Genomic DNA, 27424 nt, shown 5'->3' on the forward strand with positions numbered 1-27424 from the left:
ACGATAACATTAGAAAGATGGCCTCTTTCAAATTTTACAATTAAGTATTATAAATTTTAGAAAAATGAACATGTTTACTGGTAAGGACTGAATCTTGTTTTTGTTTTAAAAAATAGTCGTAATATCTCCTTAATTATTATTTTCTATACAAACGTGTTTGCATTAATTGGTTTTCAGTATATTTTCCTGCGTTTTGTTTTAGGGTGACACTTCCTTCAATGTATTTTTGTTCTATTACATATCTAGCTACAGGGTAGAGAGTTTATAATATTGATAACTAATTGATCTTTGTTTAATGACTTTATATAGATTTATACTGAATGAGTAATTGTACTTTAGTATTTTAGGTTTCATCAATCGATCTCGATCTGGGAAGAGTGTAAGGTTCATTAGCCATCTCTACATTTACATAAACGTTCACTCTGAAAATAATGATTCTCCAATTTGAATCTAAATTATAATAGAAATGCAAGCAATTTGAAAACAATCGAAGCAAATTTAGGCCTTTAACTTTTATTTTTTAAATGTGGGTAGTAGCCATCTTTCTAATCAAATGGTCTTTGAATATTATCAGATAAAATTCATGTGTTATATATATATATATATATATATATATATATATATATATATATATATATATATATATATATATATTTATATATATATATATATATATATATATATATATATATATATATATATATATATATATCCAGAAAGTGGCCCCTCTCTGAACTCCAGGGGTTATTTATTTGTACTGAAATCAATAAATTATATACAAAAGTTCATTTTTCAGCGCAAGAAACATGAATGTCAGTGACAACTCGACAGGGAACCAGTCATCTGTTCCGTTTCCGCCGGAAGCTGATACTACCGCGCTCATTGTCTTCTTGAGTCTGCAGCAATGTGTGTTCATCTTGTCTTTTTCCGGGAATCTCGTCGTCATCATCGTCGTACTCAAGTACTTGAAACTGAACACATTCAGTAACCAGATGGTCGTAAGCCTAGCGGTTACAGACCTGTGTACGGGGTTTTCCAGCGGAAGTCAACTTCTCTACGTTCTATTTCCGGTCATGGACCAAAATAAAGTATCTTGTTTCTTGAGGTACCGCATTGTTGTGACCATGACTCTTGCCTCTCAGCTATCTTTGGTCTTTTCTACTCTGGATCGCCTGGTAGCTGTTTACTATCCCCATAAGTACGGCGATATCATGACAAAGTCGCTCGGAATCTTTTTCATCATCTTGGCATGGTCCTTTGCTATAATAACGGGGATATTGCCATTCCTTACTGAGGATAATTGGGACGACCTGCCTTTTTGTTTTTACCATATTATGTTTGATAAGTATCTATATCTTTTCGATTCCTGTTCAATTATATCTTTTATGATCGCTTCATTTTGTATGAATTTATTGATTTTAAAGACAGCATGGGCGTTTTTAAATCGAGTAAGGCCGGCATTCGAAACTTCTCGGATCCGTCAGAAGAGGATTAAGATGAAGAGTGATGTCAGTTCCGCCAAAGTCTGGGGTTTGGTGACGTTGTTTAACTCTGTCTGCTGGACTCCTTTTACAGCTTTCAACATAGGGATCGGGATCGGAGTTTCGTACACTACGTCCGAATTGATTGTTATGAACTGGCTTGCTTTTCTTGGCATGTTCAACAGCATAATGAATCCATTTATTTTTGCCTGGCATCGCCAAGATTTCAACAAGTCCTTGAAAAAGCTCTTCAGGGTTAAAGAACAACGGGTGGACCCTGTAGTTGGGGTTAACGTGGCCACTCTTAAAGTTTCTAACACCACAACCACAAGAAAAATGCACCGTGCGTCTACTTCACATACAACCCATTCATAACTAACTCCCAATTGACGATAAGTTCTGGGTCATGGATGTTTCCCTCCCTGTCGAGTTTTTGCCAAAGCAAGGCATTAGTTCGAACCACTTTCGTCTAAAGTCATTTCTTTGCCAAGCATATATAAATGGGTTCATAATACTATTAGAGATTCCTAAAAACACCAACCAATTAGAAAGACTGTAGAGCTCATCACTGCTTATTCCCAACCCATATCGTATTTGGAAAACGGTATAAGGAGTCCAACAAACTGTAAATATCACTGTAACGAATGCCATAACGCGGGCACTGCGGATGTCTTTCTCTATCTTTTTCTGTCTTTCAACGTTTAAAGAATTTCGAGGCCTAATTCTGGACTGGTATTTCCAAGCTGTGTGTAGAATAAAACAATAAAGCACAACAGCAATGCCCATGAACAAGAAAATAGAAATTCCGTAAATGAGGTACACAAATCGATGAAAAAGCAAATCATAAAACATGCAAGAAACGCCTGAACCCCAGTTGTTGGCACCTGCAAAGGGGATCATAGCCGAAATGGCCCCAAATATCCACGCAGTGATGATAAGCATATTTGAGACTCTTTTGGTTACCAAATGTTTATGGTAATGAGGGAAACAAATTGCCACAAAGCGATCGAAAGTCGTAAACGTGACTAGTGCCTGGGATGTTATGGTCATCCAAGTTAATACCTGGTACCTGAGAAAACAGGCCACCATATCAGTGTTTAGACTGAATATAAAAAAATACAAGACCTGCACGCCGGCAGAAACTCCAGTGCACAAATCAGCGATGGACATACTGACCACAAATTTGTTCGTGGCCGTCTTCAGTTTTAAGTACTTTACGAAAATGATGATCACAAAAATGTTTCCGAGAGACGCCAGAATAAACACCAGCTGCTGTAGACAGATGAAGGCGATTAGAACTGTGGAGAAGACTGGTTCTATCTCAGTGGCATTAACTGATGGCATGCCTAAAAAAGAAAACGGAGAAGGTTCAATCTACAAATGTATAATGACAAAAATCTTACAACAAGGAACACTTAACTGTCGTTACTACACGTATGTGAGTTTTGTGGGGGGGGGGGTTCGGAGTACGATTGTTCGAACAATGAGTAAAATATTTAGTACACATTTTTGTAATATTATTTGTTATTCACTAATTGTCTTTTATCAAGAAGGTTTAGTATTTTTATCAAAATTTGTATTTTATGAATGATCTTTGAGTAGCAATTGTTTTGTTGTGGGTTTTTTTTTACAATTTTAATTGTCAAGATCTGATATACATGTATGTACATTGTTAGTCATTATCTAAGTAACTATATTGCAAATGTTATTCTAAATTTGAAAATGCCAGGTTTGTATATATTGCAGAAATTAGTGAATGTATTTGTAACGTATACGTGACAAGACACTCTAGGCAATTTCATTAAATAAAAACACATCACCGAGCTGTTAACTTTTAATCCCGTAAAAGCCACTTTGACGTTATTCAATATTTATGGCAAAGCCTCTCATTCTCTTCCTGCAAATGCTCAACACGTATACATAAAAAGGCTGAAAAGAAAAATACTCCAAAGTGTTATGTTTTTAATTAATCTGTATTTATAGATCGTTATATTGTCTATAAATAAAATAACCAGGGCAATCTTCCTGTGTACTGATCATTATCACATTAGGACGAACGGGTCTATATGTATATCCTCTGTGACGAAACTAAAGTTGTCAGTCACCAGCAGCAATAGCAGTCACTGATCAGTACGTAGATTGTATAGCAGCCAAAAGCGAAAATCACCAAAGAGCTGGGAATGAGTACTTTGACAGAAAATTGTTTTTACATTTTAAAAACTTTTATAAACATCATTTTACAGATAAATAAAAAGATAATTAATCAAGGTAGCCCCCCCCCCCCTCCCCGGGTAAGAATTTTTTTTTGGTTTTTTTTTTTGCTTGTTAAGTGATATTGACTGAAAAATAATCCACCGGCTTAAAAGATTATTTACATTAAAAATTTAATTTTTTGAAAGTAAATGAAAATCAGTGTGACATAGATCATTGAAGAAAGAATATACATTTATGAATATTAAAACGCAAAGTAAATATCTTTTGAAAAAGTTGTAAGCTGTATTTATCAAACAAAAAATCAATTCAATTTTAAAATTTTGATGAAAATTAACACGACCTCCTTCTTTTCTTTATTGTTTAAAGAAGGTTATATCGCTATTGAAGATGAGGAGTGTGACAGAATGACTGATAGATTACATAGTCTCCTCCGGTTTCACCGGTAGGGCAATAATAACTTCACTGTAGACTCTATCACAATTTTTTGCTTCCACCATTTTTTGCTATTATACTACATTATGTATTTCGATATTAATAATTTATACATTTGTACCCACATTCATTAACTAGAATAAAATTTTTTCAGTTTTTCTGTTTTGAAACTCTCCCTCTACATGTGTGTCTTTTCAGATACTACGGGGATTTTGTATTTCAAACGACATGAAAAATACCCGGGTAATATTGTGCGAGGAGTCTCGAGAATTTCAAATTGCATAAAAGGTGGCAGATTGTTCCTTTATAAAATCCCCGTGTTAATAAGAAATGTAATTTTGTTTCTGCCATATATTGATTTTAATTGTTTCCACTGACTGATACGTATATGAAATAAGATAATTAATATGGACTGACTAAAATGAAAATTGATAAGGAATAAGGAATCATTCTTTGAGTATTATGAGGTGATAATTTTGGTCGGGGCGTGATCAAATCCAATAAGGCTTTATGATAGATTTTATCACGCCCCGACCGAAATTATCACCTCATAATATTCAAAGCATGATTCCTTACTTATATTTATATAATTTTAAGCCATCGTACGATTAAATATTTAAATATAAATATTAACATTTTCCGTGGGTTGTTTAAATTCGATATTTTAGCATGTTAATCTGTTTTATATTAAAGTTGTGATACAAGTCTTAACTTTATTGCAAAAAAAAACCGAAAGAAATGTGAATAGTACCAAAAAACAATTCTAATGATGATCAGTTTATTGAACACGTTTTGAAGGAATTCACATCTATGACGTCACAGGACAACGTGACACCAAAACTAATTGTAACGCCAAGGACAAAGCTGATTGAAAACCTTTTTTAGGTGGAATGAGCTGTATGACACATAGTTTTATCATTTTTATGATTTATTTTTTGCAAATCGTGATTAAAACTTTAAATGAAACATTTTGTTTAGACAGAATAAATTTTTAAACAGCAGCAAAAATTTTGCTATTCATATCATATATTATAGACGTCCACTACCTCAAAGTAAGACATGTTTGTCAGTGTAAGATATGTCACAACGGAATATACCCCTCACGATAACTGCGGCACTGCTATCTTGCAGGGCAAAATGATATAATTTGCCGAAATTTCAGTAGGTAGATAATTAAATGACGTAAATGAAACAATTGACGTTACGTCATATTTCACCAAACTATGTCATTTTGCCCTGAAAGAGCAGTACCGCAGTTACCGTGAAGGGGTTAATAATAATTTAAAGGAATATTAGACAAGAAATATAAAAAAGCGATTACTAGTAACTCATCATAAAAAAACAGATTTTTGCAATAACATAAAATTACCGTATGGTTATTTTTTAATTAACCAGATAGTATTACCTGAATATTCACATACACTCGAAACTCATTCCATTATGGCAAAATTATAAGAAGTGAAATGTTCTGTTTGATTTGACTTTTTAGCAGAACTCTTACCTCTTGCATCAGGCATTGTTTTTGACGAATGGTACCAGCAATGTCTCTATAATTCAGGCCCCCAAGCTGTTAGTACCTTGTCTGGAGTTTATGGTTCTCTGACAGTGATTTGCCGGATGTCGGTTTCTGTATGTGACCAGTCCGGTGTTTATGGGACAGTAGCAGTTGTGTAAATGTCACCTTACTACCCATGTTGTAAGGAGTACCATAAACCGGCCAATTCACTGATTGATTTAATAATATCGGGTTCTCCTAACGAAAAGGAGAGACAATATTTAAATACACGTGTTATAGAGTGTGTATACGGACTTGAGGGGGTTTGTCAAACGCTGTATCAACAGAGACCCATAGTAGGACAACTTGCTGGAATCTGACTCCCACCCATGCAAGGCGCTTGTGTTGTCTTCTCTGAAACTGAAACTTAACATAAACTCAAAAATGCACTTTAAACCCATGTGCATGCATTATTCCTGACGGAGTTACGTTGTTCCATGTTTGTAAATCGCTCAAGATTTCTACAGAATAAAGTATCAATCTTTCGATAACATATAAAAATAGATCATCGGTGATTTAGTGTAGTAAATAATCCAGAAATTGATAGGAAATGGAAGTCATAGAGATCGGCATCAATATAAAAATTAATTTAATTCAAAATGCTAAATCCCTGTGGATATTCAAGTATCTATATAAATGGACATGTAAGCGCAAAGTTATACAAACGAGCAAACTGAATCGATAATTTCGATTAATTACAATGACGATATGAATTCATAATTGATTTTGTTGTGATTATGTAAAGGTTGACGACGCCTCATCCGTGACAAAGTCGCCATTAGTATTTCAAAGCATTCCAATCAAACAAATGTAGAATATTGGCGCTAAATTGTTTTAGATAAAGGATTGGATTAGGAAGAAAAGTTAGAATCTTTCTTTATTAAATATTGGAATTTGTTATCTAAAAGGATTGGGGCGATACTTGCCTCTTACTTGCAGATTTAAAAGAAAGGTATTAAAATATTTTTTTAGACTAGCAAATGAATATCAATGAACTTGTACATATTAGAAAAATATTAAAAGAACATAATTCGCCATCATTATCTTATGCCTTTACAATTTTAAAAGAGAATATAACGAGAATGAAATTAATTTGAACACAGATCGATAATTATTTTTTCGTCAAGTAAAAGGCCTGTGCCTCTAGATCAAATATACCCAAAGTGATTTTCTTTCAAAGTAAGCATGACCCGATGAAATCAAAATAAAGAAAAGCGGAAAACAAAATTATGAAAATGATGATTACTTCGAAGTGTTAAACAGCAAACATGACATTGATTTAATATGTTTTAAAATTCATGAAGCGTTGGTGAGGTTAGATTGTTAGGTATTAATCAAAGTACTGAAGTAGAATTGAAAGCGGAGCTCTTCTGATGTGTCATTAAGCATATTTTGTAGTAAAAACTGGCAACATCTCTCTCTCTCTCTCTCTCTCTCTCTCTCTCTCTCTCATGCTTTTAATGTCGGAAATGCGCCAGAGAGCGACTGAATTGTTTTGTTAGCGGCTATAAATAAAAATATGCCTGTCTAATACAAAAAAATCAACAGTTGCATTGAAATTTGAAACAAGCGTTATATCTATGTGCAGCCAAACACCAATGCCTTGAAAATAAGTTCAAAGAAATTCATGCGCATTGTGCCCAAAACGCATAGTCTTGTTTAAAAAACACGTAATTAATAAGAAAGGAAACAAATTCAACGCTAAATTTATTCGCAAACAATTAAAAAAACAATAGACTTGACAAACCATGGCTTTTTGTGTAACTATTTGGTATAGCGGAAGTTTTTACTTTGACGCTGCTCGGTTTTTTGTTTACTTTTGAAGTTGTGCTATTTATAGTATCATTGGCGATTTGCCTGTCTACAGCCAGAGCTCTGCTTTCAGCAAAGCCAGGCTAAAAATGTTCAGTCAACTTCTGAGGATTGAAAGGTATAAGTGAGGAAATGAAAGTTCTACATTAGGTTAACACTGAGATCCGGTTTCAATATAGGTGGGTACTATGGCATCGTCGAAACTTAAGGGTTTCATTTTTTTGAAAGCAGCCGTTGTGATAAATAGAAAGCCCGTGGGCTTCGATAATTGTAACCACTATGCATGGTTAAGGTATGCCACACTGTTTAACATACACATAAATGTATATGCCAAATTCCAATTGATTTAAGTGGCACAAAACAACTGTGAACGTTAATTTTTTTTACTCATCTCTTTAAAACCACACCAATAAAAATCACTATATCATAAATCGTTCATTTTTCAAGAGATATTTTTTCGTAAAAATTATACTAAGCATTCAGAACCCATGGGTTTTCTATCCGTTACACTGGTTGAAAGCAGTGGAACGGATAGAAACCCCATGGGTTCCGACGATGGCATTCGGGGGCGAATAATAAGATCTGTTTTCTCCATGAATTTGTGATTTCATAGTCTGTCATTATATATGATTAACTTGTCGCTAAATATCTCAATATATTTTGAAAGCATAATTACATACAAATTTCAATCAACGACAGAAACAAGGCAAAATTATATAAATGATGTTTAGGTATATTAGATTGCTTTGTTACTTTTTAGGTGAGATGGCATAAAATAATTTTAACATGTGTATTTTTTTTATTTTTCTGGCTCATACGCAGTCAATAGCATTATTTTTAAAATTTTCACCAAGTGTCTTTTTCCACATTTTAGAACGGCTGTAGAATTTTCTCCGATCAATTTTGTTCATAGCATAGTAAAGAGTTAAACATTTTATTCCGTGTCAGTTCGTCTGCCAACAATCTAGTTTTCAATGGTAGCGATAGTTTATTGATAAAAAAAAGTCAGACTAGTCTAGAACCTGATGTAAATTTAATTCAAATGTTTCATCTTCCGTCATAAAACAAAAGAGTTGAAATGAATGTGTCTGGAATCGTAGAACTAACACAAAGAAGCAGAACAGTTATACGTTTCACTTTTGCATTTGATGTCATATGTCGTGTATGATACTGATGTCGTGGTTTTCCTACTTATTCATCATTTTTCCAATAACAACAGTGGCGTCGAAAGCAAATTGAAAGTGTGGGTTTGGGGGGGGGGGGGGGCTAGACTCATCAGACAGATTACGATAATTTATGGTATTAGTTGTGGCTGCAAAAAGCATATGCGGTTAAATGTTCTATTTTTTGGAGATTTTTAACTGACTCGAAGCTAGTCTGGAAATGTTTTAAAACTTCTTTACAAAAGGAAAATCTGACCTTGACTTAACCGACTAGACCTTGATTCAAGTTCATGCTTAAAAAATGCAGAATTACTTGGTGTTGAAACCTTTCTGGGCTTATTGAGGAACATTGCATCAGTCGCATTTTTGACCTATGCATCTTCAAAGCTTTGCGTCTGGAATATCATCTTTTATTATACTTTCATGTTAAATATTGAAATCTGATTGGTTAAGACGCAGTTGATAATCCGTTCTATTACCCTCAGCGTTAGCAACACACTTGGCAACGGGTAACACAACAAATTGTTACATTGTTACACGGGTAACACAACAAATTGTTACATGCGCGTAAACTATGCGCGTACGGTTCGTTATAGAATTCATATCATTCAGATAAAAAAGCAGTTAAGTTTTTTTTTAAAATTAAGACATTCAGTATAATAAAACAAATAGTGCCCTTTTAAGAGGGTAAGAGTTGAAATTGACACCCCTCAAAAACCATTGTCATCCTCCGCTTCGCGTCGGTTGACAATGGTTTTCTCTGGGTGTCAATTTCAACTCTTACCCTCCTAAACAGGCATTATTTATATAATATACATTCACACAAAGATTCATATTACATCTTTTAGTTTTCTCTAAAGGAAGAAACAGTGCGGTTGCAAATCCTTAAGGATATTATGAATAACATTTTCTCATATTACATGTACAACGAGGATTTTAAAATACACATAAAATTAGAAAACGATTATCGGTTTTATTCATACCATATAATTTCGTCGATTAAACGGTGTGTCATAGAGAAATTTAGCGTTATCGTAATTCACATCAAATTATTTACATTCAGTGAATATATCTCCCTATGTTTGTATGAGAAATGTGAGTTTCATTGTTCAGTAACACACATAAAGTCTAATCACTGTGTATAAGCACAAGTAAACGCCACCACATGTATTGAATAAATTAATATTGTTTTATTTTATGGAATTTTAATCTTTAAAACTTTTAAATTGTTTAAACTAAAATAGTTTCGTTTTGTTTAATTTGTCTGCAAAGCCTGTGCTGTTATAGAGCCGACGATACTTAAAACTAAAAATTCAATGTACAAATAAATTATCAAATGCACGTGATAAAAATTCAAGTTCATTCACTGAAAATAAAATTGAATTAAATTTTTTATTCCATATACGTATTTGATAATTTATATGAATGATGAAAATATCTTTAAAAAGGCCAACAAAATCTTCATAAGAAATTATCATAATTATCATTTTTTTATAAACTTAAGGTTTAAGATAAGTAAACTTTAGATTTGAAATAATTAAACAAACAAGAAATTCCGTTTATAAAACATCCGTTCTTCTAAATTAATCCTAAACGTGACACTCAATAATAGAACAAACGTCGATGCTTCCATGTCTCAACCCCTGCATTCCCCGCGACATCTCGGGACTGTGGGGATAATCTTTTTATATCTTTAGTTTTGACAAGACAGGGGGACCGATCAAGATAAGATCATGCATACTGGTGATACCAAAGACCTTTTTGGCTGGGGTAACTCCAAAAGGTCAACACAAAAGAACTGAATGTCAGGTGCAAGGAGCCCTTTATCCCTTTATTTGTGCATTGAAATTGTGTATTAAAATTCCATAGTCATTCTGAAGATCGATGACGATAATTAATGTATTCAATTTATCAGCGCTGATCTTTTATTGTCCACCCAGAGTCTTTTCGGCTGAAAGATTACTGGCTCTTTGTACAAAATTTAAATAACTTCGCTAAGTGCCGCAGTGGTATATACGAATTAAAGGCACGAGAACCTGATTGGCAACACTTAGCGGATATGGTAATTTTCTGCATTTTAGAATTTTGCGTGTGCTGCTTATCTGATCTTTAAAGTTTGTATTAATGTATCAACTTTAAAAGAAAAAGAGGGACTATTTCAGTTCATACAAAACGTGATTTTTTTTTCTCTCTCGGGATTTAAGCACGAGAGGTTTTAAAAATATTTATCTTCGCAAATCGTCATTAGAATTCAAGTGGAAAGGAATATTTTCGATGCAGTGTACTTCTTTAAGAAAATATTTACAGAATGGAGTGAAAGACTGGGTTTTCTGTTGTAACCTTTTCCGATTTTACAAAACAAAATGAACCGATCTTGGGCATGAACAGGTTGACTTGTAAATCGAATCGATATGTATGAGGGAAAAACAACGACGGAGTTTGACTACGGTAACGGATTTATAAATGTGTTTATTCCTCGAGCTGATGGGACGATCGTAGATCCGAGGAAATTCCACCCACCCTCCCCTGTCTTCACTCTTGAACACATCTACAAATTCAGCGAGGAAGTGAAGAACGACCGACATTTATTTTTGGATAGGAAGCCTTATTTTCAGGGTTTGTACGGAGAAAACTTGGAACAAATGAAAGAGAGTGTGTCTAAAAAGGGAGATAAAATGCAAAACGAGATCGAAAAGGAAAGCAATACGCCTGTTAGCGTTGTCAAGCTTTCTGTTGATGCTTCGACCAAAGCGATTCCTAGACTACGGGACAAGCGTTTTAATGAACGGTTAAGTGCCTACGTCAGAAAGAAAGCGGTTAGTGAGAAGATCGAAACCAATGACCACAGTAACAAAGAATCCAAAACCCTGGCGGAGAAAACCAGCACCCTTCTTCAGAAGTCACCCATTCAAGATCTGACACCCAGACGACCAAAGATCAGGCGCGGGCTGACATTTCACACTACGTTACCTTCTAAGAACGATATGTTTCGATTGCCGAGACTTAGCTCGTCGACACCCAGTTTTTCGAAACAAAACACGATGTTAACTTTGAATACGGAGAAAACCATGTGGTTTCCTGATGACGTAATCGACAAAACGTATCAAAAATTCGGATACGGTCGACAACCTCTTCGACCATCATCAAAACCGAGCAATATTTGGCGACAATCTACGGCTTTATTAGAACGGGAGAGATTACCTGTAACTAGTAGGGCAAAGTCTGTGGAGCTTTATCGTACGAGCAGAACGAATGTGATGGTTAATAGTCTCTACCGACAGCAAACGATGACATAGACAACTAGTACTCTATTTGAAATCTCATCATTTATCGTGCGTGTTAGGTGTGGTACAGATATTATGTTCAAAGGGACCTGGACACGGTTTCAAATGAAAATTTAATTTGTGATTTTTATGAATAAAATAGTTTACTTTTGTATATTGAATGATTAATTAAAATTTGATTGTTAGAAGTCATGTTACAAGCGAGATACAGAGGAAAGAAGTCGTTGTTATGTAAACAAAGCTCGAGTCTTATATTTGTTTACAAATACTGTAAAGTAAAGGAATTGCCATTTCTTTAACAAAATAAATTTTGGAAACATGATTAACTGATTAAATTGATTCATAAATAATTTCATCACAACAAACAGAAACATTAGATTGAAACTTATACCAATATGACAAATATGTAAACATTAACATGACTCGAGCTTTGTTTACAAAACAAAGAATTCTAACCTTAACCTTTGTAACTCGATATTTGACTTTCAAATTTTGTCAAAGGATTGAAAACATCTAAATTAACAATTCTAGACATAAAAATTGAAAAAGCAAATTTTGAGAATTTTGAACTCAAATCGTGTCTAAGTCCCTTTGAATTATAAGTGTTAATTTTACTTGACGTTTTTTATCTGTTTTAATACCGGTTTAAACCACACAGTTCCGATTATCACATGAATCGCATTTTTCTGTTATAAAACCTTTATGAGCGTAAAAATGTCGCTTCCAATAACACCATTGCAGGACGAATTTAAACCTCTTTGGCTTTCAAAGAATCGTTTATATTGTTATATAGCAATATTCGGGTGAAAATCTAATTGTCATGATTTTGCCTTGTTCTATATAAAGAACAATAATATCTTCAATACATCAAAAGTTTAATACTGTTTTTCAATAACTTGACTTGTATAGATGAAACTAAAGGCTTTAAGTTATCACTTCAAACGATTATTTCACGTTTTCCCTGGGTATTGCCCAAAGACCAATACTTTATATTTCCAGTAGTGCACAAAGACGCATTGAAAAAAATGCTTTTAAATTGAAAAGAAAAAACCCTCGTTCTACTTATCAATAATGTAAATTAGTTTTGAAATTGAAATGATATTAAGTTGGCATGATAATAGACATTGTTCAGAGATTACAGTGGCGTATTATGTAGTCAAGTACAACGTACAGCTCAATGTAGACTCTGGGTGACAAGGGCCTTCTAAACTACTGGGATATCAGCCTTGATGCATGTGCGGAACATGTTATCAGATAAAAATCACAATCTATTTTAAAATTATTCCATTGAGATGTTTACTTTTCCCAATCAGCTGATTCGATAGAGTAATCGCATGTTGGTCATATGTTGAAATGCATTTTACCTCTGCCCGGCATTTTAGTTTCATCGACTCAACATTAAATAGTGTACGGCGATAGGATAAGTAAATACAGTGTAGTCTGTGAGATTACGATGCTGTTTATGAATAAATCAAAAATGACATTTCAGATCCTTTCATAAACGGTTTAAATCAATGCCTGGCTGTTTGCAAGTGTTAGTATCTATGACGAGCAAAAATACCAGGTATTCTGCTGCTCAGACTTTTATCTGCTTTTTTAATCAAATTGCATAGATTTTTAAAGAATTCAGATTAATTATATATTTGTAAACATTGTTGATATTCCAGATTCATACGTACATAACTCAATAAGGTTTATGATCAATATTCCATGCATTAGACAAATTTAACCCATAATCTATTGGTATTTTAAACCTGCTGTATCGATTATTCCATGCATCAGACAAATTTAACCCATAATCTACAGGTATTTTAAAACTGCTTTATCGATAATCTGTACAAAGTCAAAACAATATTGATGGTCGTATTCAGTTTTATTCTCGCTTCATTTTTAGTATATCCACATTCTAATAATAAAGCGCGGTTGTTAACAAATAAAATCAACAAAAGCAAAGATTTTTTTCCCCATTAAATGGCTGATAAAAATTCACAGATGTATCGTGATAATAAACAGAACAAAGTTTTCAAATATTTCATGATAACATAACACCTATACTGAATTATAAATTCACATTTTCGACCTTAGATTATTGTATCATTCTAAAGCAATGAGCAAAATTTGCATCATCGTGCATTTGCCACCATTACCACTTTTTTTTATCCTCTATACTACGTGTCACGATATCGTTCAATAGATTCCTCTTTACCTATTGCTCCGCCAATTTTTCAAGGCATATATTTTAGCAGTCTCCTTTACAAAATATTTGACAACCTTGGTGATTGCCAGGCACGTTTGTTTTAAAAGACAATGAACAAATAGCATTTAAGGATCCTAGCGCATTGTTACATGACAGTTAAAAAGCATTTATTTTGGTAACATCTTAACAATAAGATTGTACATAGGAACAGGTCATTGGTTCAGTGGTGTAGGGACCAGGGATGTAGCCAATTTTAGGAAGGATGAATGGTCAATAAATTACCCATAAGATCGAACTTAAAATTATAAACGTAGTATTTTGTTCGCCAAAACATAATCGAGAAGAAAAAATCCCCAAATTTTGCGTTGAAATTTGAATATTTTCCTACATCTTCATAAACAGAGCTCTTCATCTCGAGGAAATTAATACAGGCTAGAAACGACCACGACCACCACGAGCCCAATGTCAAATGTCAATTTGTAAAATGTACACCAACCCAGTTTTTCAAATGTACTATTTGATACAAGTCTCCTCTGTGTAGGAAGAGCTGCAATATGAAATTGTGTTCGAATTTTGATAGAGTGTTAGAAATCAATGAATATTTTTAAAAATATTTAGCAGACCGCAGTCAGTCAGAATTGAATGCATTGCATGATATTGAGAAGGACGTGAGAATACTTCCTGAGATATGTGTAGGTCTTCCAGGAATTTATGAATAATGCTTAAAGCAACTGAAAAATTTGAAACGTATACAGATCAGTATTGACCGTAATTTTTCAAACACCAGTCTGACAAGAAAATTATGTATTGCACGTCGATTGTTTGTCTAAACAAGCTGGTTAAAATCAGAGTGTATTCGGCGTAAAATACTAGAAAGTCATAATTTTTTTTTTAAAAATCATATATTAAGGAGAGAAGAAAAGGAGGCCATGCCTGCACCCCGATCCTATTTCATTTTGAAATAAAATTTTGTTTTAATTAAATCATATAAAAAAATATCTAAACCCTTCAGAAATTCTCATATTACAAGTAGAGCCAGATTGCATAAGCACTCTCAAAGTATTCAGCATATATAACAATGACAAAGAACTTCATTCTTTTTACTGAATTATAGGGGGAAAAGTGTGAAGATTACATTATCTATATGATAGATGAAAATTGTTGTCCAGGAAACATATATATAATTCCTTTGAAATCCATTAACTCTCGAGTTTGACAAAATGTTCAAGCATCGCTGATTTATCAATCTTCATTTTATTAACTATTCTTCAGATTTAGATATTGTGTTTTATGAATACATTTAATTAGGAATGCGGTTGCATGACTTCCTTCCATCGTTTATTCAAACAATAAATCGTTTCAAAGAGGCTTTCGTTGGTAGTTCATATAGTGGTAAATACAAAGCGTATTAGTGCCACATTTGCACTTCACATTTTTTCCACTCTTTAATCAGCAAAACTTGCAATTAAAAATATATAAATTACACTTGAATTTGTGAAATTCACACTTAAAAGAGACAGTACGACGCATCTTATTTAAAAACCGACTTGAACAAAAATTCCGATCGGGTTCGGTAATTTTGTACTACTCATAAATTTATAGACTTTCAGAAAATTATATGTTTCTCCGGGAAATCATTTTTATTATTCCTAAAAGTTAATAACTATGTTTATCTCATACATGTGGTGTATATAACCCGTGTGTAAACCTTGGCTATATCAAACGGGTGATGCTTTATCAAATACTTCCGGTCCGAACTATTTTTGACACAGCCCCTCGCTTCAACGCTTCAGTGACATATTTTCGAAGATTTGCTAGTACTTTTAACATAACTATATCTTTTACAAAAATTGATACAAAATGGATTTTGTCAAAGATTTGAATTACAAATATGGAGGAAAACACATAACTGCGTAGCATTATACAGAACCGTAACCTCAAGACCTTTTTTTCTTGTCTGTCAAGATTTTTGATAAGTTTAGCCCCCTTTCAACTTTCAATTTGCTTTGTGAAGTTTATAAAACTGCAAATTACGTTAACTATCATGGAGTTCATCCTGACGACGCAATGAAAACAGAGTATCATACTCTCAGTCTCAGTCTGGTTGTGCTTACCAAAATAATGTTTCATAAGACTTTTATTCCACCACCAGTTAGCATCCTTATTCACTATTATCAATTTCGAATCATAAGGCCAGTGTTTGTTTTATAAAACATCGACAACTGTTCCTCGTTCGAGTCAATTCAAACTAACGAGCATTCGCAACTTTGTGTATCAATCTCTACCCAGAGTTATCGTTCCTGGCTCCACCGTCACCAAAATTTTCAAATCCCTCAACTCATTCCTCAACTCAAATCCTGTAAAGAAAAGTGCATAAACTTGAGGTCAAACCTCAGATTTGAGGCTGAGTATTGACTTGAAGAAAATTGGTGACGATGGAGCCTGCTTGTACCAGACTACTTATATTGTAGCGCAGCGTAATACGCCCTCTGGTGAGAGATTGTTTGTGTATGTCAACAAACTTGATTATTCAAGTTTTCTGATCAGTATTTCCATTTAATCGAGTGAATAAGCTCTAAAAAAATTATTTAAAGCTAAAAAATTATTTTAAGGTCTATTTCAGTGAAACTTTACATTAAAACAGTTAGATTTATCTCAGAAATGACGTACTAAATTGCAGGCACGTAGCATCAGGGGGGGCCAGGGGGGGCCTGGCCCCCCCCACTTTTTCTCGCAGCAACCAATTTTGTTAAAATTTACATGTTAAAAATGGAATGATCATGGAGTTGGCCCCCCCCCCCCCACTTTTTTGGGAGTACGTAAAAAATTGGTATGAAAATAAGGAAATGAGGAGTGAAAGTTATATAGTTTGCCAGCCCCCCCCCCCCCCCCCCCCCCCGGATTAGGAATTTGAAGATTTTGGGAAACTTAAAATTCCCTTTTTTTTTCTTCTTCTTTTTTTTTTGCTTGTCAAAATATTTTGGATCAGTCTGCCCCCCCCCCCACTTTCAAAAACGATGCTACGTGCCTGAATTGTATTGCGCAAGGTCACAATAACCGCATAGCACAACGTTGCATCAGCATTTTTAATCTTTGAAAAAAAAAACCCCAATTCGAGTCATATAAGGGATTGTCTCAAAAGCTTCATAATATAAATCAAACTGTATGAGATAAACAGAACATCTATAACTGTGTGACTTTATATTTGCTTTATCCAACTCGTTGAAATGGTTATATTCGCTCGGCAAGCCTCGCGAATATATACACCATTTCAACTCGCTGGATAAAGCAAATATAAAATCAACAATATAGATAACCTCTATATAACCTATACATATATACATCGCAACGTGTTATGGGTTTCCGCTTTCTATACTATTACGCATGTGTATTTACTATATACAAAACACATGCAGGGCTCGCGAAGATTCTCCTTGACAGGTTTTTCGATAGAAAAATGTCTTTTCTGCTTCTCCCAGTTAATGATTGCTCAAATTTTTTAAAATAACTAGAATTATTTTTGTGTAAGCACGCATTTTGCGTTTTTATCGCAGGAGTTGCTACAACCTAAAATCATTTTGTAAGTTAGGCTCCTTTAGGGGTTATTTGACATACAGTATTTATGTTTGTTCATTTTAAAATGAACTTAAAATTGGTAAACATTTCTAAATTTTCGAGAAAGTGTTCAGTTTAGAGGTTCCTATTACCTCGTATTCCTTGATGACCGTAGTCGGCCGAAGATCTTGTAGCTTTGAGCACTTGTCAATTACTGTCAATCAAAATCCACGGGGTACAAATAAACGATATATCTTATATAAGATTAATCCGGATTGCACGACTCTTAAAAATCTGGAAGCTCATAATTACATTAATAAGGTAAGTGAAAGGAATTTTTATGTACTTCAACTGTCATAATCAACATTATTACCTGTTTCTTAGAAAAACAGTGGGTAAATTTGAAGTTAAAAATAGCTGTACTGTCTATTTAATCTGTAAACTTTACACTTTAATCTGTTAAATTTACACTTTAATCAGTAAATTTTACACTTTAAGTTGTAAAATTTACACTTAATCTGTAAAATTCACACTTTATACGTAAATTGTTTGCACTTTAATCTGAAAAATCCACACTTTAATCTGTAAAGTTACACATTAATTTGTAAAATTTACACTTTAATCTGTAAATTTTACACTTTAAAGTGCAATATTCATACTTTATCCTGAAAAAATTGGCTCATTTATTAACATACTTTGGAGAGTTTTAATAATTTGAGATGATTGATTCAAATCATTTTGGACCGAAATTATTTATTTAGTGACTATTTCAAACTAGGTTAAATTATATATTGTGACATCATAGTGATATTTGTAAAAAAAAAACCCACAAGTATTCTGAGAGTATTGCATAAGCAATACACGTCCCCTACCGGTTTGTGGAAATCGTGAAAACAATGCACTGTTGTGCAGAATATCGAACCCGAACATTAAAAAAATGGAATATAAAAACTTAATTTTCTCGAAAATATGTCAACCACACGCTACAAAAGTGTTAACTTGATCTGTAGTTTGACATTTTGAAGCTGTTCAGCAAATTTCATATTATTGCTCAAACGCATAAAGAAAAAAAGTGTGGAAAACTGAAGTGGGACAGACAGACGGACGGACGGACAGACAGACGGACGGACGGACGGACGGACGGACGGACGGACGGACAGACGCAGAGGAAAGCTATAGCCTCTCCGGTGAAAACTGGTAGGGGACTAAAAATGTGGGTTTTCAAATGGACTTAAGTAGTTTTATGCCTCGGTTTACTCCCCCATGTTCTTTGATGATTTCACGATTAAACTATCAAACAGTTTTGATTTACTGTTTATTCAAAGAATAAACATTATACTAGTATATCATTTTGTCTTAATCTTGATTCAATATAAGTACTTTCAGTACTGTCATTTTTGTTTGCGTACTACAAATACATAATTAAATAATATTGTACTACATACAAATGAAAAAAATTTGATGCTTTGAACAAGTAAAAGTTGACGACTGATATACATCTAGCAGGCTTGAAGACTGTGTATTTGCATAAATTTTAGTAAATAATAGTCAAAATCCACAAAAATGGTTACAGATAATTCTACATTTTATGTGGAAGCCGTAATATAATTATGTGGTGGCCGCTAGATAAATAAGTTGCGCCAACTATGACGAACACCACTTATTTATCAGACAGCCACCACATAATTTCATAGCTGTCGCCAGATAAGTGTATTTTTGACGGCCGTCAGATATTAAACTTGTGGTCGCCGCCAGATATAATGCAGCCGCCACCACTTTTATATCTGGAAGCCGCCACAGCGGTCTCCAAATAAGCGGCGGTCGCCACCTAATTATTTGGCAGCCGTCAGATAAATAAGTGGCGACCGCCAAATAATTGTACGACGACCGCCACTTATTTTCTGGCGGCTGCCACATAATTATATAGCGATCTCCAGATAAATAAGCGACAGTCGCCATCTTATTATATGGCGGACGCCATATAATAATCATTCATTTATTCATTCATTCTTTATTTCTTTAAGCTTTTGCAGGTCATCAAATTATTCAAATATATACTAAAGAACATAGTAAAGTACAGAAGTGGGTATTTTACAGAAGTTGTGGCACCTGCCTGATAAATAAGTAGTGGCCGCCAGATATTATGTGTCGGCTGCAAGATAATTATCTGGCTCCACCTAATGAAAAATAGTTTTTACTGGTCACCATAATTTACGCCCTCCTTTACTTACATTTTATATCTCTGAAAGTCTCATATTTAAACATAAAAGCGTTTATGAGAAATTTCCTTTAAAAAGAAGTTAAAAAAAAAAAAGGAAAATGGACGTGTTGGAACAAATATTTTCTAGACAGAGTGATTACAGTTTACAGCACTGTCCTTTCTGATATATTTCATTTTTTTCAAATAAAATATACAACATAGTAATGTTGTATATTTTATTTGAAAAAAATGAAATATATCAGAAAGGACAGTACATTCAAACGCCAATCTTCTCAAATTTATCATTTTTTTTTAGTTTCTGTTCAAATTTCAATCTGATTTAAAAAGACGAGTGAATTGGCTTGTTTAAAAAAAGGCGATCAGCGTTGACCTTTTCTTCACTTTAAAGGGCAATGCAAATTTTACAGTTTACAGTGTAGAAAGCTATAAAAATAGTATACCTGTAACTTCCATCTTCATTTTCACTCTTACTTTCCTTACATACTCCCATAACAGTGGGAGGGGGACTCCGTGATACTTCAAATTTTTATATGTAAATCTAAAAAAATTATCTTTGCCACGAGAAAAAAGGGGGGCTGTCCCCTCCCTGATACTACGAGCCTGATGGTTTTGTCTAACTTTGCAAAAAAAGCCCCCCCCCCCCCCCGGTTCTGACGCCTATGTCATACACTTTTGTTCTACTGTAAAATTACAATTAAAATATATTGTAGTTTCTTCCGAGTGAAAAAGAACTTAAATTGATTAAAACTGGTAAAATTGTGATTCGGTTTTGGCAACTGATATATGATCATGATAATAAAAAATCTTATTAAAAAACTAATATGTAGAGGTTGCCATGATAACAACCATTTTATCCCACATAAAACAAAGAAAACGTTTTATTATTCACGCTTATATTTATCTTTCGATTATTCAAATTGCCAAAGTAAGTAAAATTGTGTAAGCTTTGACAGTCCTTTATTTAATCATGATCATGAGTGACTGATTTTAACCTCTAGATGTTAAAAAAGTAAATGGTGTATAATACAAGTCATCTTTCAACAAAATATAGAATTCTCTCTCTCTCTCTCTCTCTCTCTCTCTCTCTCTCTCTCTCTCTCTCTCTCTCATCAATATAGTAATCATTGGTTTATAATTCATAAAATATGAGAGTTATCGAACTTTGTTCAAGTACATGTATATTCACGCAATGCAACGTATAACTTTACGGTATTTTCATATTAATGCACGAAATGAAATTTGTTTTCGTAAAATATGATATCTCACATATTAATTTTGTTTGAATATACGTGTACTGTATACATTAATGATGAATTTAAGCATGAACAAATTGATGTTTTACAGAAGTTTAACTTAATTCGTGACCATGTCCTTTAAAGAATAAAGCGAGAAAAAGTTGTTACCCGTTAACGGTCGGGATTCGAACCACCCACCGATGGGACCCGGATATAAAAGAGAATTTTGTCCGAGTTCAAACAGGTCAATGCCGATAATTATATATATTAACAAAGAAATTAATATAGATAAACACTAATCTCTCGATCATTATGATTTCAATTGGCCATTTAAACCCACCTATTTAAAATAGTAAGCTAATTCAGATGTATTAAGCTATTTGTTTTGAGGAGAAAACAATGTGAATTTAAGTAGGATACGTTTTAATATCATCTTAGTCAATACATATGCATGTAAAAAATGTTTAATAAGATGGGATCTCTGTTCTGGGCCCTATCTGTTGAGACCGCTGGGAGTTTTTTAAAGAGATTTTTTCAGAAAATATTCAATATTCTACTCTTTAACACCTTGAAAAGCTGTACGTTTTGCCAAATAACAATTTTAAACAAGAACATGAGAAATTAAAAACTCTGGTTTTAAAGTTTTGCCCGGAGACCATTTAGGGATTTCGATTGGATGAATAATATTAATGCTATTAGCAAAAACAATTTTCTAAAACTATTATTATGTATCCTCAATATCAGCTTACGAATCACTTATACAAAATATCTTTGTATTCTGTCTCAGAATAACAAAGAAAAGGGATTGAAAAAAGCAATATTGAAGTCCCTTAGATCATTTTGAACATTTGTTATACAAGATATACGCCGATTTGTGCTCATAAATTCAAAGCAAAATTTCTTTAAAACAATTTAATGATTAGATCTAATAAGAATTATCCGATATGTTCAGTCCTAAAAGTTACAAGGGTGCCCCAGCAATATAAAAGATACAATTCATATGCGACATATTTCCGTCACACTGTACGTATTATTGATGGTTGATGGTTCAGATTCATCTAACTCCATTTATCATCTCTTTGTTCCGGACTCATAACATGATTTTTGCAGCTGCAATCAGACATCTTCATTTCCCGACAGTTTTTTTGGATGTCCCAAAAGATTTAATTACAATATACATGTAGCATGCTCATCTCTTGTGTCTGTGAAATGATGAATGACTTCAAACAAATGCCGATTAATTAAAATGTTAATGGAACATGGATAGGAAGAAAATTATACACCATCCAAGGAGTCATTCTTGATAAATATTGACAAGCAGATTTTGTAAGAAAAGGAATATAAAAATCATTTTTCTTACTTTGTTTGCACTTATTGGTTGGAATTAAAAGCATTTCTCTGTTTGGGTTCTATACATGTGTGTCCCCTGTGTCCGAAAAGATCTATTAAAAAAACTAAGATTTCATGTTCATTTAAAAAAAAAAACCTCAAAAGATGTAGATTGCTTAAAACTTTTTACCATTTATGTATTTCTTTGCTATAACATACAAATATAGTTTACATTTTATTGCTATTTCAAACAAAATTCAAACAAACCGTTTGTCCTCGCATTATCTGATGCTTGACTCGTTTACCTCGAGGATCTGAAGACCTACACTGTACAACTGATGTTCGAGACCACAAGCACTTTTATATGTCAGGCAAGGACTGCTATTTTAAAAAGTAAATAGTTTAAAATGTTTTGTTTATGTAATAACTGTTTTGCCTGCTTTGTAATATCTTCAGTGGTAACTTTTTCAATCTATGTATACTAGCATCAATTGTAACATTTTATTTCCCCCTCGATATCGAACAAAAAAGAGAAATTACATTCAAATTGCCTTTTTATGGCAATATACCTATATTACGTTAGATTTTTTCAAGGGTTGCTCAATACACTGTATTTAAGGTTTTCACGGATAAATCTTTAAAAATATAATTGTCTATACAGTGTATCTGCCACTCAAAACTCAATTCAAAGATATGTTTCAGTATAGCTTGATGGGCTTGCCTGAATATACAGCAGTCTGTATTTTACACGTCTCCAAACGTCCTCCAAAGAACAAAAAACGTCAATGCTTCTTACATCACGTCCATTGTTGCGTCGCTTATCGATGTCTGGACAATTAACTGATTACCAACGATTACCTGCAAACGAGCTTAACCACATTTACAGGAGATTAAATGATAGGTGCGTCTTTCAAGACAATTGTTTTTGAAAATCCCGATTAAATCTTCACGTAAATCCTAAAACAGTAGGCATGCAGATAAAGTTTCTCTTATATATAACAGGGGGCAGTTCCCGTTTCCTTGATCCTACTTCAAGGACCAAGGACCTGCAGATGAAAATATCAGGCGTGCTCCAAGGTAGAGGAGTTGTTAGAAACGACCGGTTATGGATTATTGTATCGTTGATCTTATGTACAGGTGCCAAGACTGCTTGAGGTAAAACAAAAAGCTCAATGGATTACTTGACGTACAATTAGTTGGTGTGCATATCTGCGTGGAACATGATGTTAATTATATCTTTAGCTATGATTGTTGAAACAAAGACTCCGAAATGTTTAGCACCTTTATGACAGCTGTTTTAAATAGAACTCCGAGTTTTATTGCATGAAAAAGGCAGAAATTTTATCAAATTAAGGCAATCGGACAGAAATTGCATTACTTAGACAAGGTGTGACCATCGTCTCGAATTACATTTGGACTTTTACAATTCCTGAGAGGATTACATGATTCGAGGCTCGAAGTGATGGCTTCAGTAATGCCGTCAAAACCAGAACAGCAAAAACCCGTCCCAATACAGGAATTGGATATTTCTCCCGATTCTCTGGTCTTCACGCAAGGTAAAGATGCCAAGAATATCAAAATCAAGCAGTTTCTCTGTGTCCGAGACGTCATCCCGAAGACAAACTTGTATCAAGCGATTCTTCTGGAGAACAGGAGCCAGGACCGCCATCTACAGAGGACCCTGTCAAGTCTCTCAACCAGACAACTGAAACATGCAAACTCCTTTGATCTCACAGCGAGGACTTTTATGGCTATGCAAGAAAGGAAGCAGAAGAAATGGAAACGTGAGGATGAGATGAGGTTATCTAGTATGAATCTCCCTAGCCTACAAGGGTCGGAGAATTTGGCTCCTAGTCTCGATGTGATGTACCACATGCCTGAGTACTCTACGAAATCGAAACCAAAACGAAGCAAATCGAGAGAAAAGGAGAAAACGAAATTTCCAAAGATGCCATATAGTATTAGACGAGAGCAGACTGAGATCGTAACCTACAACGAAAAGACTTACATGACAAAGTTACCTGAAATGGTTGAAGTCGATCAAAATGCTCTTCAACATTATGACTTGTATCGTGGAAAGAAATTCCTTAGTGCTGGTGCTACAAAAACTGACGACAGATTCAAACACCTTACAGACACACTGAATCCTGCTCATTTGAAGGACTTGGATAAATATCCACTGGAAAATGCAACAAGTAAAAGCCGCCTTTCCAAGTACAGCAGTTCTTCTCGACTTTCTTCCCGAGAATCAGACGATGATAACGCATTTTCCCGCCATATGACACCCAAACAGAGGGCGAGTTGGATGCTGACCCGACCGGATACATACTCTGACCTACCGGATAAACCATTCTCAAAAGAAGGCAGACCTAGGCCGAAGAGAGAAATATCGGTGTCTTTCGATGACCACCCAAAAGTGGTTAAACGAAGCGAAGAGATTCTGGAATCGTTTAGAACTATGGATGTGAAAAAACTGGCAAAATCTATTTTGAAAGATAAGAAGGAAAATACAAAACCTGAAGATCATGGTGCAGAATCCTCTGTTGAGGAAACGGTTACGGGAGAAGAAAAGAAAGTGTTCGTTCCGGGAGTTAATGTGTACTATTCTACAAGCAAGAAGTAATGGTTAACAATATGAATTGGTTCAAAATTAACATGTAGGAGTCATAGAAACGCTCTCTCTCTCTCTCTCTCTCTCTCTCTCTCTCTCTCTCTAAAAAATTTGGCGCTTTAAATCGCAATTCGAGACCAAGAAACTGTTCTTCTTAATTTTTGCAATTCATCGGGTAATGTCATTTAAATCCTCCTTAAGATGTTTAACTGCGTACGCTATACAATACTTATATACATACAATCCAGTTCAGCGCAAGGTCGCCGAACAATCCGGCGGAAACCTAGAACACCTGCTTATAATTCAGTGGTATATGTAACTGTGTCTTATTGAATACTGACCTTGTTGGGGATTTTCTGTTTGATGTGACATGAATGAGAGACAACAAAACAACCCTGAATCATACACTACTCATTGCAGTTAAAATTGGGTTTAGAAGTACATTTGAACTCCAAGTTTTGAAATTCAAGAATGTTTGAAGACCTTGAAAATGTCAACCGCCTATAACAATGTGGTGCTTGTTGGATTACCTTAACTGATGTCGTATATGAAAAATAAATATAAATTGAACACTTGGATCGATTCAGGTCATGTTTACTGCTCATTTCTCCTTTGTATTATTATTAAACTTACCTCTTGCCTCTTACCATCATTGTAGTAAGTCTATAACAATTGAACAGTCGATCACAATATCATGATGCAATTGTAAACGAACTGTTCTGTGCTGGTTAAAGAAAAAAGGAATCGTACAGCAAGTGTTGTTGAGAGCAATGAAATTATGATTAAAAAGCAGCGGTAGAAATTCAACATAGCAAAGCAGCACTAACTTCTATGATTTTGTTATCCAAGACATAACAGTGTTAGATATTCAACATCACACCGGCACGTTAACACTCAGACTTCCAATCAGACAGAGAAAACGGCGTAACGTCCAACAACAATCAAACATAAGCTTTTTTCTAAAAAGGAGTTTTGTTTACTTTAAACTATACATTATTTTCTATATCAATAAATAAGCTTCTGGTGTAAATGTTTGAAAAATTAATCAGGAGAAAAAATCTTTATTCAAACAATCCAACATCAGGGTTTTTTTTTTTTTCAAAAAAAGGAGCTTTGTTTACTTAAAGCTGCTTGGTCCGATTTTATATCAAATTTTGCGACCGTTTTTAAACGATGGGTTTGCTAGTAATGTGTATAATAAAAGACATTGCAGTAGTTTTCCCGGTCAATCAAGCCATATTTCAATGAAAAAATAATGTTCAAAACTAATTTTGAAAACACACAACACAAAAAGGGTACCGTGTAATTTCGTCTCATATTAAAATACGCCCCTGGCGTCGAGACGACTATGATAGTATTACGACTTTTAAATGATGTCATCGCTATATAGGTAATAATGTTTTGGCAAATCAAAATTGAACCTGTGTACATTTAGTTCACTAATATTTCTGAAGTTTGCTTTGTTTACATTCGATGCATAACATGCGGGTTGAATAAACCTAATCATGCGGGGGACGAAACCAAACGGTTCCCTTTTCTAAACATTCCCATAATGCAGTTTGGTTTATTTTTTAGTTTGCCCAAAAAGAAATTATTTTATTTACTTTAAATATTCTCTAACTGAAAAAAAACCCGACTCTGCTAGATTAAATGTGTAAATAGGCAAAAGTCTGTATCTTTCTAAGGTAGTTGGTTTGTATGGAAAATTATTTGATACTGTAATAGCGAAAAAATCGGACCATGCAGCTTTAAAACTATACATTATTTTCTATATCAATAAATTATCTTCTGGTGTAAATGTTTAAAAAAAATAAACAGAAAAAAAATCTTAATACCAAAAAAATCAGACCTTTTTTCAGAAATTTATCGAGAATGATAGTTTACAAATAAAGCATACCAATGAGGAGGCCAGCAAGAGTCCAGTTCCAATCATTTGCAATTGCAAATCAAAATTTATCTGATTAATATAGTTTCACGATTTGTGAACTCTTAATTATAGTTAAAAATGTAAATTATAGTTTACAGATGTGAAACTATATTTATCAGCGAAATCTATTGTTGATTTGCATTTGTAAAATAAAGTTTACAGCCGTTAAATATGGTTTTAGAGATGAAAATTATAGTTAACAAATCTTTTAACTATAGTTTGCAGTTCGTAAACTATAGTTAACAACAGGCGATACACCTAGTCTATCAGCTGTGAAATTATGTTTGGCTTATTTTGAGAATTTGGCGTGCCAAAAGAGCATACATATTACCCGAAACCAAGTCAATTATAAAAAATAATTTGTAAATTTTAGGATTTGAAGAAGCAAATATTATAAAAAAAAAACCT

General features: G+C 33.9%; 3 protein-coding genes and 1 long non-coding RNA gene across 4 annotated transcripts; 2 read left to right on the plus strand and 2 right to left on the minus strand.

Moving 5' to 3' along the window:
• The first annotated feature begins 729 nt into the window (after nt 1-729).
• On the plus strand, nt 730-1856 carry LOC136270324 (alpha-1A adrenergic receptor-like). Its single transcript, XM_066067681.1, has one exon. The coding sequence runs from the start codon at nt 807-809 to the stop codon at nt 1854-1856; it is 1050 nt and encodes a 349-aa protein (XP_065923753.1). The 5' UTR covers nt 730-806.
• Nucleotides 1857-6187, minus strand: LOC105327874 (kappa-type opioid receptor). Its single transcript, XM_066067682.1, has 2 exons — nt 5629-6187; nt 1857-2827 (listed from the first exon to the last, which is right to left on the minus strand). The coding sequence occupies exons 1-2, from the start codon at nt 5642-5644 to the stop codon at nt 1857-1859; spliced, it is 987 nt and encodes a 328-aa protein (XP_065923754.1). The 5' UTR covers nt 5645-6187.
• Nucleotides 6188-21012: 14825 nt separating this feature from the next.
• LOC136270352 (uncharacterized) lies at nt 21013-22900 on the minus strand. The gene is made up of 3 exons (XR_010708103.1): nt 22746-22900; nt 22510-22591; nt 21013-22351 (listed from the first exon to the last, which is right to left on the minus strand). It is a non-coding gene; the product is annotated as an uncharacterized lncRNA (long non-coding RNA).
• Nucleotides 22901-23474: 574 nt separating this feature from the next.
• LOC105327877 (uncharacterized) lies at nt 23475-25664 on the plus strand. The gene has a single exon (XM_011428552.4). It carries the CDS (start codon nt 23941-23943, stop codon nt 25099-25101), a length of 1161 nt encoding a protein of 386 aa, XP_011426854.2. The 5' UTR covers nt 23475-23940; the 3' UTR covers nt 25102-25664.
• The last annotated feature ends 1760 nt before the right edge of the window (nt 25665-27424 follow it).

The sequence above is a fragment of the Magallana gigas genome, chromosome 7 (genome assembly GCF_963853765.1).
Source record: "Magallana gigas chromosome 7, xbMagGiga1.1, whole genome shotgun sequence".
NCBI classification, from domain to species: Eukaryota; Metazoa; Mollusca; class Bivalvia; order Ostreida; family Ostreidae; genus Magallana; species Magallana gigas.

Excerpts from the sequence above, each read along its gene's own strand:
- LOC136270324 (XM_066067681.1), top strand. The coding sequence starts at position 807 with ATGAATGTCAGTGACAACTCGACAGGGAACCAGTCATCTGTTCCGTTT.
- LOC105327877 (XM_011428552.4), top strand. The coding sequence starts at position 23,941 with ATGGCTTCAGTAATGCCGTCAAAACCAGAACAGCAAAAACCCGTCCCA.